Here is a 17796-nt window from a genome sequence, read left to right as displayed (position 1 = left end):
TCTGCTTTTTCTTTAAAATTTTTTTTCTGCTTTTTCTCCCGAAATCCCCCCAGTATATAGTTGTATATATATATTTTTTAGTTGCAGGTCCTCCTAGTTGTGGCACGTGGGACGCCACCTCAGCATGGCCTGATGAGCGGTGCCATGTCTGCGCCCAGGATCCAAACCAGCGAAACCCTGGGCCGCCAAAGCTGAGTGCACGAACTTAACCACTCGGCCATGGGGCCGGCCCCTTCTTTAAAATTTTTAATTGAACTATAATATATACAGAAATAAGTACAGGAATCATAAGTGTATGGCTCAATGAATTTCTCAATCTCTTTTAATCTATGGATTGGCCCTTTCCCTCTTTTTTCCTTTGAAATTTGATAAGGAATGTGTTTGTCACATACTTCCCACATCTGTAGTTGGCCAATTGTTTCCCAATGGTATCATTTAGCATGTTCCCTGTTGTCTATTTCCTGTAAGTTGGTAGTTATATTTAGCAGCTTATCAGATCAGGTCAATTTGTGCAGCAGGTCAAGTGCTGCTGTTTACTGGGTTGTCTCCTTCTCAAAGCATCTTTTGAAGGTGGATATGATTTTTACAAACAGGCAAAAGCCAGTTTGAGCTGAGTCTAGTGAGCAGTGTGTGGGTGATCGAGTTTGAAAATGATGGTTTGACTTGCAAAAAAGGTGTGATCCAGTAATGAATGATTTTCTTGTGTGACTGGTAAACTGACCCTGAAGGAAATTCCAAAACTGTTCCAAAAATGTTCTGTGCAGTAACAGCATCAAACGTACAGCCACCCAGGGTGACTAATGAGAACGGAACAACAGTGCCATTGATGGAGAAATTGTATGTTGGTTATAAAACCAGTGTGGCTGAGTGGGTGGACATGAGTAGTGTCCCTCTCTAGTCATTAGGGCCTCTTAAGGACCCCTAAATGTCTCAGTGTGTATCACACTTGTTTTTCAAAGTTGGAGCTGGAGCTGTGGCTCTCTTGCTGAAATGCAGCCTCATCTTCCCCAGGGGCAGACCCTGGCTCTAATCTAGACCCATCGCACAGCCTAGATATGTTGACAAGACGCTGCTGGGTTCCACCCAGCCCCTCCCAGCCCTGGCGTTTGCCTCATCTGCATTACTCGGCGAGAATGCGGTCAGAGCACTATACGGGGGAAGCCTGGTGCTTTCGAGCAGTCAACAGAAAATGAGGAAACGCAGGGGAACAGGGCCTCGGAGCAGGCGGCCAAGCCCTCGGCCCCGGTCAGCAGCAAAGCCGGAATGCCCCGGTAATTTTGACACCTCGCGCTCTTCCCAATTCCAATTCAGCAGAAGTCCTCGGGCTCCGGCTCCGCCTCCGCCTCGCAGCCCCATTTGCGTCTCACCCCGCTTCCGCCCCGCCGCTTGTGAGCCCGCCCCTCACCCTGACCCCGCCCCATGACGCAAACTGGGCGTGGCCAGGCGCCGCGCGAGAGACAAGCAGTGCGTCCGGGCCGACGCCGGCTCCGAGCTCCTCCCATGCCCGGCGGCCCGGAGTTGGCGCCTGCGCAGCTCGTCCCGGCCACGGTTGTTCCCCCTCCCCCCTCCCTAGCAACCGTCGTCGCGCCCGCCTCCGCCCACTCGGCCGCGTTCGCGCACGCGCGCCGCTTCCGGCCGCCGGCCCCGCCCTCCTCGTCACCCGTGACAACCACTCGAGCTCGCCGCGCCCGCGCGCTCCCGCCCCTCGGCCCACTCCCCGGAACCGGCGGCGGCGTTGCAGCCGCCGGCAGTGGAGGGCGACGGCCCCGAGGAGCCGCCGGCATGAGCGCCCCCCGCCGCCCCGCTGCCCGGGCTCGGCCCTTCTGACAAGAGGTAGGCGCGCGTCGCGGCGGCGGGCTCCGGGCGTCCCCGGCCCGGCCCCTCCCGGCGGCGCGGGGCTCCGCGGCCGCCCCGCGCCCGGCCCGCCCTGCCCCGGCCCCTCGGTCCCCCGGCCCCCTCGGGCGGTCCGGCCGGAGCGGGCCCGCCTCCGGCCCGGGTCCACCGCCCGCATCGCCGCTCCCACTGTGCTGGCCCCCCCCGCCAGTCTTCCCACTCCGGGACCCCCCCCCCCCTTGCGGTAGGCAGAGTTTGGGGGCCGAGCCTGTTCCTGGGGTCGCCCTGGGCCGGAGGCCCACCAGAGCCGCCGCGCTGGACCCCCTGACCGACCCTCGAGCCCGGCCGGCCCTCGAGCCCGCTGGAGATGGACTCCCTGCTTCTGGCCATTGAGTAATTTTGCAGCCCCGATTGTCATGCAATAGAGGCTGCCCCGGGCTCGGACGCCCCTTGGCCGCTGTAACTCCGGATTCCCACTAGGACGCTTCCCTGGACCGGAGCATCCGAAGCTGGGAACTGGCAGGGGTTCAGAAGCTTGTGAATTGGCAGGTTCTCCAGCGTAGTCCCCGCGGGTTCTGCCGGGCGGTGGAATCCTGAATGGATGTTAGGCGTCCTCACCCAGCATTCCGCTTTTTGCACCCTCCCCTACCCCTTTTTATACCTGGTAATCGCCCTCCCCTCCTCTTGGGAGATACCCTAAAATTAATTTTCCCAATTAGGTTTTTAAAAGGTTATTGAATTCCCACTGTGCACCAGCATTGTCGCGTTTGCGAAACTAAATAGAACGCGGTCCCAGCGCTCCAGGACCTGCCAGTGTCGGGATCAAGATGAATGACCGCTCCCAGCTGAGTGTGCTGGAGAACTCGCAGTTTGGTTCTGAGTCTCCTGTTTGAAAGCTGGAAGTCTTCAGGGTTATCTCACCCCAAACCTCGTTTTACAGGGGTGAAACGAAATCCGAGCCAAGTCAAAGGACTTGTGTGAGGTCACCCAGAGTTATTTTGTAGCTGTTTTGCGCCATAAGGTGTCCTTTCTGAGATGTGTGCTAAACAAACGTGACAGAGAAAGTTCCAGTCCTGTTTAAATGTAATAGTTTAGGTGGGAATCTTCTGAAATAAAATATATCTTCATAATTTTTTTCTTTTTTTTTACAGCTAGACCTTGGGGTCCTTGAGGCTGTTCCATTTTGTACTTTTGAATATCCTCTCACAGTATTCAGCCTAAACTAACGTTCTTCATGAGCATCCTCGGCAGCACAGGTGGGCTCTTTGGGTTTATTTTTCTTCCTCACTTTTAAATAGGGAAGTGAAGTCACAGAGAGGACTCCAAATAAAAGTGTTTTCAGAAAAATCTCCTTAGGCTGGGCCTGCCGTGTGGATGTGAACCTCGCATGCAGGAGCACTCCTTGGCCTGTGAAGTAGGCTCGGGCGTTTAATTGATCGCTTACAGCTATTACAGTGTTGAGAGCAGGAGGTTTCAGTGGGGCCTCTGGCCGGAGTGCGTGGCCTCTCTGCCATTTGAAGACAGGTCTCGGAAATCATAATCTACATAAACACAGTGATTGACAGGTTTCCCTTGAAGCTAGCTTTTGAGGAATATTCCGTAATTTGAGGTATAATAATATTTCTTTCCACTTTTATTTTTGTGTGCCCTTGGACTTCATATCTTAAAGTGCCACCGTTTTTATTTGGCTGCCTGTAGAAGTTGTTGAAGTGAAAATGATTCAAGAACTGATTGTGTGGGTTATCAGAATAATCGAATCCTAACATTTCACTGCTGGAAAGGACTCAGGTCGTCTAACCCAGGGCGGCCCCTGGGGAGGCCCAGTGAGGCAGAGAGGCGGGTGGACTGGTGCTGTCTCCTCGTTCCACTCTCCTATTACTTTCCCCTGCCCTTGTATAATTAAGCATTGTCTCTGGATTTTTGTGTGCATAGAATTATGACCTTATGAGGTCCCTTTCTGCCCTTAGACTGTAGTAGGATGTGTAAATGCAGACGTAATGTTTTCCACGTCATGGTGGTTTATCACGTGTTTGTGTTTTGCAGGTGTGAGAGAATTGCTATTGTGTTACAATCATGGTGCAAAAGTACCAGTCGCCAGTGAGGGTGTATAAGCACCCCTTTGAATTGATTATGGCTGTGAGTACTTTAGATTTTAATTTACTCTTTGGCGTCTTAGTTTTTTCAGTATTCAGATTTGATGATCTGTACACTAATGTTTATTTTCTTATTTGTCTCCACTGCTCCACTTTTGCTTTTTCCGTTTTATGCTTATGAACTGTATCTAGAGTTTGTAAAATGTTTTTAAACTGTAAGTCTCTGAAATCAAAATCCACATATTTGTTTTTTAAAAGTGTACCTCGGGGTAACGGATGAGTTAATTCTCCCTTTGAAAAGCACAGAAGTGGGCTTCTGACTAAGTACGTCTTCCTCTGGATTTTGCTCTTCTTTTGTCTGTTAAAGGAGGAGAGGGCTGTGGGGAGCGGGTCCGTCCCTCTGCTGCTCATGTGGAAGCGTGTGCTGGTTGCTGGTGACTCACTTGGTGTAGAACTGAGCACTGTATGGTGGAGATTTACGTGATTCTAACAACTCTGCTGAATGAGCTTTTGCCCCTAATATCAAAGTCCTGAGTCATATTAGAATTCCGTGAATGGGTTAACCAAAGTCTTCATTTTCTTTGTTATTTACTTGAAGAGTTTGGCTGAAAAGAAGCATTTCGCTAGATGGAAAACAAAACAAACCTTTTTCCAATCACTTTTAGATTACCGTAAGGTATTCCTTCCCTTCTCTTTTATGTTACTATTAGGGTATAATGTAATATACATACAGGGAAATTCTTCTGTCGTGAACATACACCCTGATCCAAATGTCCAGCTGAACCAAGATCAGAAACCAAAACACACCAGCCCAGTAGGAAGTCCGCCCGGCCTTTTTCGCCTCCTCCTCCCTGCCCCTCGAATTAGCCGCTGCCTGACTTCTAACGCCTCGGTGGGTGTTGTCTGCTTCTCTTCTCTATGTAAATAGCAACTCAGGGGTTTAGCATCTGGCTTCTTCTGCTCAGCATCGTTTGTGAGATTTATCCAGATCAATATAGTTTTGAAAAACAAAGCGAAAACGCCAGTCCTCTCAGGGGAACAATTATATTTAAGGAGTTTGGTTTTTTTTAATTGAGGTATAATTTACTTGCGGTGACGTGGTCACGTGTTAGGTGTACAGTTTGATGAGGTTTGACAGAAGAGTGACCTCCACCTCTGACAAGATGCAGAACCCTTCCGTCCATTATCTCAGAAAGTTCCCTGTGCCCCTTCTCCGTCAGATGTGAGGTTTGAGGTTTTTTTGCGGGGGGTAAGGGGGAATGTTTTTTCTGTGTTTCTGTTAAATACTAGGACTGTTCAGTATTTTGTGTTACTGGGTGATCAGGAAGGCTTGTTTCCTGTTTGCGTGTGTGCTGGTCTAGCTTTTGGTTGTCTGGAGCAAAGACCTGCTCCAGCGAGCTTGAGAAGGAGTATTGTTGGTGGCAGCACATGCAGTGTGATAGGAATCGCACAGAAATCCAGGAATGCGAGCTGGGACGGGCTGAGCTCCAAGAACCTGGCGTTGGAGGGTGGTTCCTGGCAGCTCTGGGGCCTCGGCAGCAGTTGTCCCTGGAACTTCACCCCGTGGGACTCGGCTGAGCTCCATATGCTGGAGCCTCTCTCCCCCCACCGACTGGCTGCTTTGCTCACTCCTGGTTTTCCCTCCCCTGTGGCTTTAGCTCACGTGCTTTTTTAGCTGGTTCAAAACCCCTCTGGCCCGAGTTCAACTTTGTGGCATTTCTTGTTGCATTCTTTCAGTTTCTAAGTGACCAATTCTTGTCATATTTCCTGGTTCAGATTCTAGAGAGAGACTTGGTCTGGTCGTCTTTCCCCTGGATCTAGGATCCAGGTTCCCGGCCAGCCTGGGGATTATCTGCCGCGGGTTGGTCACCTAACCTTTGTTCAGTTGGCCGGGGCTAGTGGAGTTGGGGGAGAGGTGTGGGGAGCAGTGGGGGCGTAAGGGCACCATGTGTGAGGCAGAGAACTGCCCCGCTGGGGGGGGACAGGCACCGTGACCGTGCAGGACGTTGTCCAAAACCTTAGGTGTGATTTTAAAAGCTTGATGCAGCCCTGATCATTTGAGACAAAGGTTGTCTCTTGTGCAAACATGAGATTTGATGAAGAGGTATTTTGATTGTCTAGTGTTCAACTTCCTTATTTGCCTTACTTTACTGTTTTCGAAATGGTAGAGTTTACCCTGCCCGAATTTTATGCATGGATTTACAGAAGAATTTGAAATTCAAATTCTGAATCACCGCCCAATCTTCTAAAATTAACTCATTTTTAAATTGCTTTTGTTTTGAGGCAGTAATTTTTTTTGAATTGTTAGAAAATATTTTTTAATCTGAAAATGAAATATGTTACCATTTTCCTTCTAGAATTAAAAAGAAATGAGAATATTTGTTAAGTCTTTAGAGATTTTTGTGTGGTGTCATTTGCTACTTTTCTGACTGTACTTGTATGACATAGAATCTTCAGTATTTACCTTGCTTGATTTTTTTCTCATCAAAGGAAAACAGTAGTCTAATGGAGTCACTTTGAAAATGTTCTTTTCAGTTCATTTGGAGTGAGGAGAGAGACGGTTAAAGCAAGGACAGAACTATAGATTCAGCTGAAATATTGGTGAGAATCTCAAGAAGTGATTGTGCTCTGTAATCACAGCGCGTGACAATGACAGAAGAGTGTTTGGCAGATGATCAGCCTGTGGAATTGATAGGTGGATCCAAGTCCTAATTTACAGGGGTCCTGTGAGAAGAAAGACTTGGAGAAAATGCCCTTGTTTTAAGCAAGAGTTTTATTGTAATTTAGTATTGCCAGAAAATTGTTTAGATAGGCAGTGCCTCATGTAAATAGGTGCGTGGTGGGTATCAAATATGTTAATTGCATTTTGATTGATTTAATAAAAGTTTATCATTTGATTTGGGTTAGTATACTGTAGCATTAAGAAATCATGTAATTTCTTATTAACTCATTTGAATTAAAAAATGACAGGCAAAATGGAAGTGGAGATTTTTCAACAAGCGTTTGTGGTACTTTAGGGTTTTTTGTGTTAGAGATTAGCCCAGAAGCCATGTTAGAGCTTAGTGAGTTGAGAAATCACGTAGCTCAGCCCGCCTTTGAGAGCGAGGAGTCTGAGACTGAGAGAAGTTAAAGCTTGCACACTTAGCGGGAGAGATCCGATTCTTGAGTTGCGTGCTCTTTCTGTCATTCCATGCCGCCCCCGCCCCTGCCCCGTAGTGTGTATCCTGGAATGTTTTATCAGGGTGCTTGTCCATGAAGATGTCTTAATTTTTCCAGTCTCAGCCAGAAACATCCCCTGGGGCTACCCTGCCTGACCTGTGGGGAGGAGAATTTAATCAGTGAAGGACGCTGCAGTCTGCTGTGCCTTCAAGGATTGGTGGTCTCACACAGGCATGGTGATGTGATCCAACAGAGAAGGAGCTTAGAATGGGAGGTAGGATTCTGAGATACTTGGGTTAGAGTGTTGCATTTTGAAGTTTCTAAAGTAAAACACAAATTTCAAAACTTAAACCTTATTGGGCCTGCCCTGTGGCCAAGGCAAATGGTTTAAGTTTCACATGCTCTGTTTTGGCAGCCTGGGTTCATGGGTTCGAATCCCGGGCGCAGGCCTAGTCCACTCGTCAACCACGCTGTGGAGGTGTCCCACGTATAACAAAGTAGAGGAAGACTGGCACAGATGTTAGCTCAGGGCTAATCTTCCTCAAGCGGAAAAAAAAAAGGAAGAGGATTGGCAACAGATGTTAGCTCAGGGTGAATCTGCCTCAGGAAAAAACCCCCAAAAAACAAAAAACTTAAACCTTATCAAGTACAGTTTTCCCCCTCCTGAGTTAATGGCCCTTAATAAATGATACAAAGGAAAAATAAGGCTATAGAGAATCATTAGAAGCGTAGCATGGCGGCAGCATGGAGGAGCATGGTTAGGGCGCTCTGACTGGGCATGGTCTGAGACAAGAGTCCATCTTCTGGGACAGGTAGGTGTCTGCAATAAGAGTCATAAGTGGGGCGAGGCTTGCCTCTCATCCTTTTGGCTCCAGGACAGCTGTCACTTCGACTAGTTGGAACACGTGGTAGGAGAGGCCCCACAGGTCATGGCCTTATGCAGCCCCCTTTCTACTTGGGCTTTCCGTTATCACAACAAGTGTGGTCACACCATCCTCTCAGTTTCCCTGTTCTCCTGATAGCACCTCTGTTCTCCCAGATCCCCCTTCAAAATCTGTATCCCTCGCAGACACAGCCTTTAGAGGGTGCCCTCAAGTCACATTTCTGTCCTTTTCTCTCCCAGGCACGGCCATCCTTCCAGCCTGAGTCCTCATCTCTTTGGAGGGAGAGACCAGAGTTTACTTGTTATTTTCTTACTTACATCTTTTATCCCTTTGTCATCTTGCATTCTACTGTTTCCAGTTGTCAGGCCTGTTTATGTGGTCTCTTATTGTCTGTCGTATCCGTTCTCAACTCTTTTGCTTTTTCTTCAAGGCCCTTTATGTCCTACCCTCTCTGTTTAACCTTATTTCATAAATTATTCAAACTTCCCAACATGAACTTTTAAATCTGTTCTGTGCTTTCCGGTTTTGGCACTCTCCCTGTCTTTTCCTGGCCCCTCCCTTGTGATCCTTCCTTCCTTGCCTCTCCCCATCTGTCTCTGCGAGGCTTCATCTTATTGACCCACCGCACTTCCCTGCCGCCCCTAAGATGCTGCTCATGTTTCTCTCCCTTTCCTCTGATTCTGGTAACAGTGAAGTCAGTGTTAAGGACTTTGACTTATAATTCGAGTTTCTTTCATTCTCAGGTTCCTGAGTTGCTCTCCAGCCGTTTTGCACATTCCTCAAGGGCAGTGACTTTGTGATTTCTTGTTTCCTCCAGTGTGGGTGTTGAGCGCACAGTAGGCGCCTGGGCGTATTGGATCAGCTGGTGTCTGTCCACATGAACTCTGAGTGTGAGGACTCGGGAAGTGGGTTTGATGGAAGCTCAGATCTGAAATGTGGCTCTGAGATCCGTTTTCAGACAAGGATTCGTGTTTTTTCCATGGAAAAGAAGTAACGTGCTATGATCCTTCAGTTAACCGTGCCTCCCGCAGGAGCAGAGTCCTTTTGTGATGAAGTTGGCTTATTTATTTATTTATTTTACATCTTCATAAGTTATGCAAAAATCTGTTGACAAACCCTGTAATAGTAGTTTAAGCGATGTACTTTTATAGATTGAATAACCAAAAAACCTATTTGCCAGTGTACAGTTGTTGATTAAATGGCCCACCACAACAAAATTTGCTTTTGCTCTTCTCATTCTCTTGTTTTATTTTTGTTTGTTTGTTTCATTCTCTGGTTTTTAGTCACTTTTCCCTTTCCTCTTAGATATCTCCGCTCTTCCCAGTAAGACTAAAGGATGAAAGGAGGAAAAAGAGATATGCTGTGAGACTAGGTACAAATCTGGGCCCTGCCGCAGACTAGCTCTGGAACCTAGGAACTAGACCAGTGACTAGCGTGAGACTGTTGTGAGGCTGTGCTAGGTTAAACAGACCGCAGGTAGGAGCGTGGGTAAGGCGGGGCCTGGTAGCACCCCCGTCCTCCCCTCCTCTCTGGTGTTCAGCCCTTTTCCCAGTCCAAGTGCGCGGTGAAATGAGCCAGTTTATATGTGAGTAAGTGACTCTACTGTGACAGTGTATGCCTGAGTGTGTATGTCTCTTTTAGATTAAATAGGCATTTGTATTTAAATTTAAGCTTTACTTCATCCATTCAGATTTCGTGTATCAAAACAGCTAGGGAGACGTGGGGGACCCCAGGGTGGACTTGTTGGCTCCGACTGCAGTCTGAGGAGAGCCTCACAGTGAGTTAAATCAGGCCTGGCCTTTTGGGGTGAGGGTGAGGTGTGCAGAACTCCAAGAGGTGGAGTCCTTGGAGCAGCAGCCCCACCCCGCGCAGCCCTCCCGGATTGCTCCTCTGGTCGTGTGGGGCGGACGAGCACAGGTCCTGTTGGGCCCTCTTCTTGTTTTGTCCTTTCTCACTCTGTGTGGCAGCCAGCTGCCTTCTGAAGCCCCTCCATTCACCCACCCCTTCCGTCCTTGCCTGGAGATAGTTTGAGCTGCCTATCCCTTTTTTCCCAACTTTGTTTCCTTATTGGGTTTTCAGCATTATTTTAGTTATGAAACATTTTTATTCCCTCTTTTATCTTTCTTCTCGAAGCACATCCTCTTCCTCTCATCCCTAGACCTTTTTGTATTTCTGACTCTGGTTTCCAAGTTTCTGATAGTTGTGTGTGATATTGAAATACATCTTTTTCATTAATCGAGGTATTGTTAGATCTTCAAACAGCCTAATAGGCAATAGAATTTGTTTTTACCCAAATTAATAAGCAGTCTGTATTTTGGGGTTGCTGACTTTAAACCCAATTTTATTCCAGTCTAGGAGTGGAGGGAAATAATGCAGTTGCTCTCGTGATGTGTTAAGGATCCTGGTCAGTTCTTAGTGGGGGGAGATTGGACTGTTCTCATTTATAAAGTTTTTGAATGCCATAGTGTGTGTCCTTTTGCGTTTAATAAAAGCTGAGGTGTAACTAGTCAGATTTACTTAGTTTTGAAAATGGACAATTATAATATGCTTTCATTATACTCTATACAGAACCAGGCATTTTCCCTTCTCTTACACCCACTCTCGCAACACATGCATTCTGAATTATTTTTAATATGCCATGTTGAAGACAGTTGTGGTTCAGTAGGAAATATTTCAAGGAGAAATAAAGTAGGATCCAGTTCAGCTCCATGCCTCTTTGCTCTACCTGTTTCTGTAAAACAAAACGAAACAAAACAGAAAGCCCAAAATCTTACGTTGTGGAAAATTTCCAGCATGTGTGAGTAGAGAGAATAAGTCCCGTGTGCTGGTCACCCAGCTCCACTTGTATCAACATTTTGCCAGTGTTGTTTCATCTCTTCTCCCCACTTTTTTTTCCCTGGTTTATTTAAAGCAGATTTCAGACGTCTTGTTAATTCATCGATAAATGCTTCAGCATGTGTCTCTAACCAGTAAGGACCTTTTTCTTTTTTAGACATAACCACCGTGTCATTGTCATACCTCACAAAAGTACTAATGATTCCTTAATATCATCTAATACTGAGTCCAAGTTCAGACTTTCTCATTTGTCTAAAACAGTGTCTTTTTGTAAGTTGTTGGGATCCCCCTTCGAATCCACACACTGCACTTGGTTAATAGGTTTCTCCAGGCTCCTTCATCTTCTCGATTCCCCCTTCCCTTTGTTTCCTTTCAGGCTGTCTCTTTGTTAGAGAAACTGGGTCATTTGTCTCGTTCAATTACCTTAACCTTTTGCTGATTTAATTGTTCATTACGGCAAATAGGCACAAGGAGAAAGGCACAAAGAGAAGGCGCAGACCTCAAATCAGTTCAGCTACTTTTTAGCAGCTCTGTTTAAACATTTCCTGATGGAGAGTGACGGGAATGGTTAAAGCAGCTGGCCGCTTGCCTTTCGTCCCTGTGGTTAGCCCACGTAATTTTGAGTTGCAAATAAGATGCAAGATATTTTTTCCCAAATTACACTAGATCTATTAATAGTTACTTTTTAACCCACTTGGTTGGTCCTAATATTTCACACAGAAAGCAGTTGAAAGGACTTAATATTTTGGTCTGATTAGGAGGATTTCTGTGTGGCACGTGCAGTGAATGCTTGGCTGGGCCTGGTGCAGGGGGTGGCCGTGGTCTGAGGTGTCCGGCCATGCTGGTCAGTCAGCCCGTCCTGTGTGCTGCTTCCCTTAGAGCCCTGGAGAGCGTATCAGGCTGGTTGGAGAAGCTCCCACGGAGAAGTTCACTGAAGAGAGGGTTTTGGTTGCCTGGTGTGCTAATTGATCCTTCTTTCTTGATTTTTAACCTGTACAGAGTGAAACAGTTCTGTATGTTTCTAGTGGAATAATTTTACATGTTGCTACAGAAAGCATATTTGCATTATAATTTTCTTGAAAGGTACAATTTGATGTTGGGAGTACTAGCTTTTTTTTAGAAGAGTCTTTGTGTATATGTAATTATCACTCTATACAAGATAATTGCTATCTGTAGCTGATATGTAGTGAATCCTCGTTCTGTTCAGCGACCTACCATCTGTATTTCGTAGATCTCTCCTGCATGTTTTTGCCCTTGAATATTCAGAGTGCACTTGAGCTGTTGAGAGTGCCCAGTTGGTAAATGTCTTGCGTGTTTGGTTAGATGGCTGCATGCGAGCTCTTCCCCTCGGCCCTCTGCCCTCGTCTCTGGTCGCTCTTGCTTTTCTTTCTCTGCCCACCTGCATGCCTTCTTGGCTACAGAGGGACTCTTCTAATGATAACTTGTTTTGCTATTTTGAGACCCTGGTTGTATATTTTGTGTTTTCTGTCCATTGTAGGTGTTTCCGTTGGTAGTTACTGCTATTTTAGAACCATCCAGCACTCTGTCATCTGACATCTCTTCCTGGGCAGTCTCATTTAAATTGTGGCTTCAACTGTTACTTTATAAACTGCAGATCTCAAAGCTTATCTGCAGGCTAGACTCCTAGCCAGATGCCTGCTAGGATATGTCCATTTGACTCTTCTGAGACAGAAGCCACCCTCTCCTCCTGCACGCACAAAGAACACATCCCAACAGAACATACACACACACACCCCAAAAAAACCAGTAAAATGCCGCTAAAAAGCTCTCCCTTTTCCTCTGAGCTGCTGCTTCTGACGGGTGTCACCGCCACATGCCCTACCCTCAGACCAGAAACCTAGGCATCCCTGGCAGCCTCCCCTCCTCGCCCCTCGACCCCAGTGATGGCCAGACCCTCTCTTGTCAAGGACGTCTCCTGGCTTGTTTCTGACCCTGTGCCTCCCTGCCGGTGTTGGCTCAGTCTCACATCACAACTCATTACTTCGTGTTCGGGCCCCTGCAGCCGCCTCTGGACCCTGCCTCCTGGCGCCATCTCACCCACCCAGTCTTTCTCAGGGCTGCTGCCCAGGGCCTCTGGATTGTGGGTCTGACCACCCCCACTTGCTAGTTTAAAATTCTTTAGTGGCTGCACCTCACCTTCGAGATGAAGTTCAGATTCTTTAGCTTGGTCCTCAGAGCCCTTCCCGTCTGCCTCCGACCTTTCTCTAGAGCCTCGTCTCCACCTGCGCGGCCCCCACGTGGACTCCACACTCTGTTGCATTGCATTCCTTGTGGTTTCCTAAGTATACCGTTACTTCTCGTGGCCTCTCTGCTTCTCTACAAACCTGCCTGGAATACCTTCCTCCCTCTTCTCACCTGCCTAACCTAACTGGTCAGATTCAGGTCTCCCAGTTGGAATTCCCTCTCTGTGCTCTGATGGCCCGTTGTCACCTCACTGGTCACTCTGCCTGGCCGTGGTCACTAGGCTTGTCTACCTCCCCTCTATGCAGGCATCTTGAGAGTAGGAATCAAATCATCTTGCTTTTTATCCTGAGCATATAGTAAGCCCTCCAAAATAGATTTGTCTAAAGAATAAGTGAATCTTGGAATGTATGCTTGTGTTTCCTGCTTTACTTCTGTTTGTGGTAATGAAAATTTTAATGAAAGGTCACATTGAAACATATTCTTTTGGTTGGAGGTATTTACTCCTTAAATCATATTTTGAAGGAATCTGATGCAAATCATGTTTTGTGAATAAAATAAAGTTTATGTTCAGAGAACTAAAGCTTATGATTACTGTGGTCGACTGAAAAACGTGTCCTGGTTTATGTATCACTTAGTGTTTTGAGTAGCTTTTCTCCCATAGTGATGAATACCAAGTATATAAAAAATTCCATTTCTGTGATTCTCCTGCAAAAATTCTTGACTATGATAGAATGGTATTCTAATTTTCTTTTTGAGATCTCTACATGTTTAAACCCTGAGAGATTGGTTGTTACATGACTCTTTTTTCCTTAATTAATAAGTTATTCTGTAATATTAGGTAGTCCTAATCATAAAATGAGTGTGTTTCTTTTTCCTAGTTTAATGCCTGGGTGTTTTAAAAACCACGTCCAGAACTAAAAGCTACAAGGCACACATCTTGAGAAGTACATTGGTCAAGAGCTGGTTGGTTGTGTTGCAGGGTTTAAGCTGTTAATATTCAGAAAGCTCCTCCCCAACACCTGTTATCTTCCTTTTACTTTTCTTAACGCAAAGTTGGTTTAGAATGCAAATTCTAACAATTCTACATTCTGATTCACCACTAAATCCGACTTTCTGCGAGTAGGCCCAGCTTCTGCCTTCACAAGCCCTCCAGGTGATTCTGATGCCTGCTCAGGTTTGAGAGCCACTCCTTTAGCTCTCCTAATCGGAATTTGTAGCAAATGGAATAGGAAGAAAGGAAGTTTGTTTCTGTTATAACTTTTTTTAAGTTAAAATTTTTGAAAGGAATAGATTGTTTTTTTTTTAAAGGTTGGCACCTGAGCTAACAACTGTTGCCAATCTTTTTTTTCTTTCTGCTTTTTCTCCCCAAATCCCCGCTGTATATAGTTGTATATTTTAGTTGTGGGTCCTCCTAGTTGTGGCATGTGGGACGCCGCCTCAGCGTGGCCTGATGAGCAGTGCCATGTCTGTGCCCAGGATCCAAACCAGCGAAACCCTGGGCCGCTGTAACGGAACGCGCGAACTTAACCACTCGGCCCCGGGGCCGGCCCCAGGAATAGATTTTTTAACAGGCTATGTAATAGAGACTCTCACTACATTATGCTTTCTTTTGAAGGATTTGCATATACCAAAAGGAGACTTATTTACTTGCTTTATGTTCTTCTCCAGACTGCTGTTCTTAAGTTTATTTAGTGATACCAAAGTTACATTAACAAGCATGTGCTTCCTTGAACTTGTCTTAATTATTTGCATGACTTCCTTTGCTAATTTTCAAGTAGAATAGATTTGTACTTTTTCTTTTTCATTGGGGTAAAATATACATAACATAAAATTTACCATTTTAACCATTGCAAATAGACAATTCAGTGGTGTTAAGTACATCCGCATATTTGTGCAACCATCACCACCATTTATCTCCAGAACTTTTTCATCTCCCAAACAGAAACTCTGTCCCCGTCACTCACTCCCCTATCCCCTCCCCCAGCCCCTGGCAAACACCCCCCTTTTCTACTTTCTATCCGTGAATATGACTGTGACCATAACTCTTCCTTATATAAGTGGAATCATACATTGTTTGTCCTTTTGTGACTTGCTTATTTCACTTAGCATAATGTCTTCATGGTTCAGCCATGTTGTGGCGCGTGTCAAAATTTCTTTCCTTTTTAAGGCTGAATAATCCATTTTATGTATATATCACATTTTGTTTATCCATTCATCCTTTAATGACACTTAGATTCCTTCTACTTGTTGGCTATTGTGTTTACTGTACATTTTTAAAGTCTAGTTTTTGACTATAACGTCAACCAAAAAATAATTGCATATCTCTGTAGGCTTATTTTTCTTTTTGTCTTTTATATTTGATAGATTCCAGATCCAAAAGACAAGTTCCTTGAGGAATTCAACCACTCTATTTTATTTCGTCTATTCAGAATCTGTCTATTTTACATCTCGTGATTGCCCTTGCTGCTAGTTTCTTCAGAGCGAGCAGCATCTAAGAGCAGGTGTAGAGTGGTGAGCCGGGTGGCGATCCCCTGGAGTGAGTCGTGGCTCCTGCTGTAAGGGAAGGGAGGCAGTGAGAAATAGAGAATCAGACGCTTCAGGGTCTGTGGGGCACAACTTGTATATTAGGTGTTTAATAAATAGTATGTGATAGATGTCTTCCTGATGAATTAAACCGACTCCTACTATCAGCCCACCGATGATGGGGTCTTTGTTCTGGTTCATGAAACCGGATAATATTTCCATAGCTCATTACATTCTTTTATGTGGGCAAACACATGGCATCTTTAAAAAGCTGACAGCTGCAATTCCCTGGAACACCAAATGCTTTTCTGAAGTCCACGAATTTATTTTTTACACTCTGGAAAGTAAAACAGTAGTCTGCCAAATCCAACTTGGTTTGAAGAGCAATGTACAAAACTGCTATTTTTGTTGTCACGTATACTCAGTTTGCTCTTTATTAGACAAAAAACTTTATGGCTTAGGAATGGTTTTGGAAAATCATGACATGCTTTGGTTCCATTGGCTCATGGGTCAATCATGTGACTGCTTTAAATGCAGAATTAAGCACATGAAAAACTAAGAGAAGAGAAACCTTTCACAGCACTCCAGACATTCTGGTTTGCCTAGGGCTTCAGTGATTGTGGCCTGGGAAACATGTGACCTTCAAGATGTATTGACGGAGTAAGATATCTTAAGTATGAAGATCTCCTTAAAGATGTGTATACCTCTGTTTTTTCTAACTAATGCCCTTTAATTCTCTAAGAGGGATTGGTTAATGTGCTTTTATTTTGACAATTAAAAAAATATATAAACACATTGAGATCTCTGGATGCCTATCATATTTATGGCTAAATGCTATCAGACACTACATGGTTTGCTATGTTTATTTTTTGGGCAGCAAATAGTAATTTTTTTTTTTTTTTTTTTGATGAAGATGATTTGCCCTGAGCTAATACATCCACTGCCGTCCTCTTCTTTTTGCTTGAGGAAGATTGGCCCTGAGCTAACATCTGTGCCAGTCTTCCTCTGTTTTGTATGTTGGATGCTGCCACAGCGTGGCTGACGAGTGGGGCAGGTCTTTGCCAGGGACCCGAACCTGCGAACCTGGGCTGCCACAAAGCAGAGCGCACAGAACTTTAACCACCTGGCCATGGGGCCAGCTACCCAAATAGTACTATTGTAATGGTTGGGAGCAAATACAAAAGGAATAGAGATGGAATTAATATGTAAATGATGTGTTTGAGCCAAGTATAAGCTAAGTTACTTTGCAGACAGGGAGCTGTACAAATAAAGATTTAAGTAGAGAAAAGTGGTGGGCGTGGTGAGTCACCACGCTGCATCTCTGGGTGGGCCTGCCGAGTTGGAAAGCGGCTGTGCCCTGCGATCGCTTCCGTATTCACGTCTTCAACAAATGTCATCCTTCCCATTAAATGTATGTCGTTAGTTTGGGTTTTATAATTATATGAGTTTTTACCTAGTTTGTATGTACGTATTTAAGTAATATTATAATAAAAATAGCTGGTCAGCACTGAAAACCCAAGGAAACTTTTCTCTTTTAAAAGGGGTCTGTAGGTTCCTCAAACTTGATGAGCAGTTTCTCTCAGATTTTGCTATACTTTCATGAATCCAAGTCAGCCAGTTCCTTAAATTGTGTTTTGTTTGAAACCCAACCTGAAGTTGAAAACAACAAGTGTTGGGGGTGGGGTAAACATTTTGTGTTATTCTCTATGCTTGACGAGAGTGGCTTGTTGGCTCAACTATTTTAAATATTAATGGGCAACCCTTTTATACAATGAATCAGTGGCGGTAGTCCTTTGATAGTCATTTTAATTGAGTACGGACTGGTGAGGCTGAGAAAGCAAACTAGGGACGGTAGTCTTTTCAACTTCCTCTGGGTCTCACTTAGATCTGGGGAAGTTAACACAGTGTGTATATTTTGATTCTGCTTTGTCACCCTACAGTGGAAAAGGGGGGAAAAGTCTTTGTGTTTGTGGTTCTCATGGTCATGTTTCTTTTTCATGAAGGAAATTTTAGAGTGTTTTGTAAATGATCCTTAAATACAGCTGTATCATGTTTTTAGCTTTCAAAGTTTAAAACTTTTAAAGCACCTTAGTTTAAGAATGTTAGTCATATACTTGGGAGGCAAAGTAGGGTTGCGTGCTGTAGGGGCTGGGAAACAGTTCTGGAACAGCTCCTGCGGCAGAGGTCTCGCCTGCTGGAGAGGATGGCAGGGCGTTCAGCTGCGCTGGTCCTTGAGCACGCGGTGGGCGACCGAACGGTCTCTG

General features: G+C 45.4%; 1 protein-coding gene across 8 annotated transcripts in view; it reads left to right on the top strand.

Annotated features, from left to right (window-relative positions):
* The first annotated feature begins 1463 nt into the window (after positions 1 to 1463).
* Positions 1464 to 17796, top strand: part of SEC14L1 (SEC14 like lipid binding 1) — an 82098-nt gene continuing 65765 nt past the window's right edge. For 4 of the 8 annotated variants that reach the window (XM_070559890.1, XM_070559889.1, XM_070559891.1 and 1 more), the window contains exons 1-3: positions 1464 to 1833; positions 2985 to 3089; positions 3877 to 3969. In XM_070559890.1, coding sequence (XP_070415991.1) covers positions 3907 to 3969 — 63 coding nt within the window. In that variant the 5' untranslated portion in view covers positions 1464 to 1833; positions 2985 to 3089; positions 3877 to 3906. Of the gene's footprint in view, positions 1834 to 2984; positions 3090 to 3876; positions 3970 to 4636; positions 4819 to 4892; positions 5149 to 6461; positions 6528 to 7202; positions 7360 to 17796 lie in introns of those variants that run through there. The other 4 variants (XM_070559893.1, XM_070559895.1, XM_070559896.1 and 1 more) reach the window with 3 other exon arrangements.

This window comes from Equus przewalskii, chromosome 10, assembly GCF_037783145.1.
Source record: "Equus przewalskii isolate Varuska chromosome 10, EquPr2, whole genome shotgun sequence".
NCBI lineage: Eukaryota > Metazoa > Chordata > Mammalia > Perissodactyla > Equidae > Equus > Equus przewalskii.
This window is presented reverse-complemented; position numbering and strand designations above follow the sequence as displayed.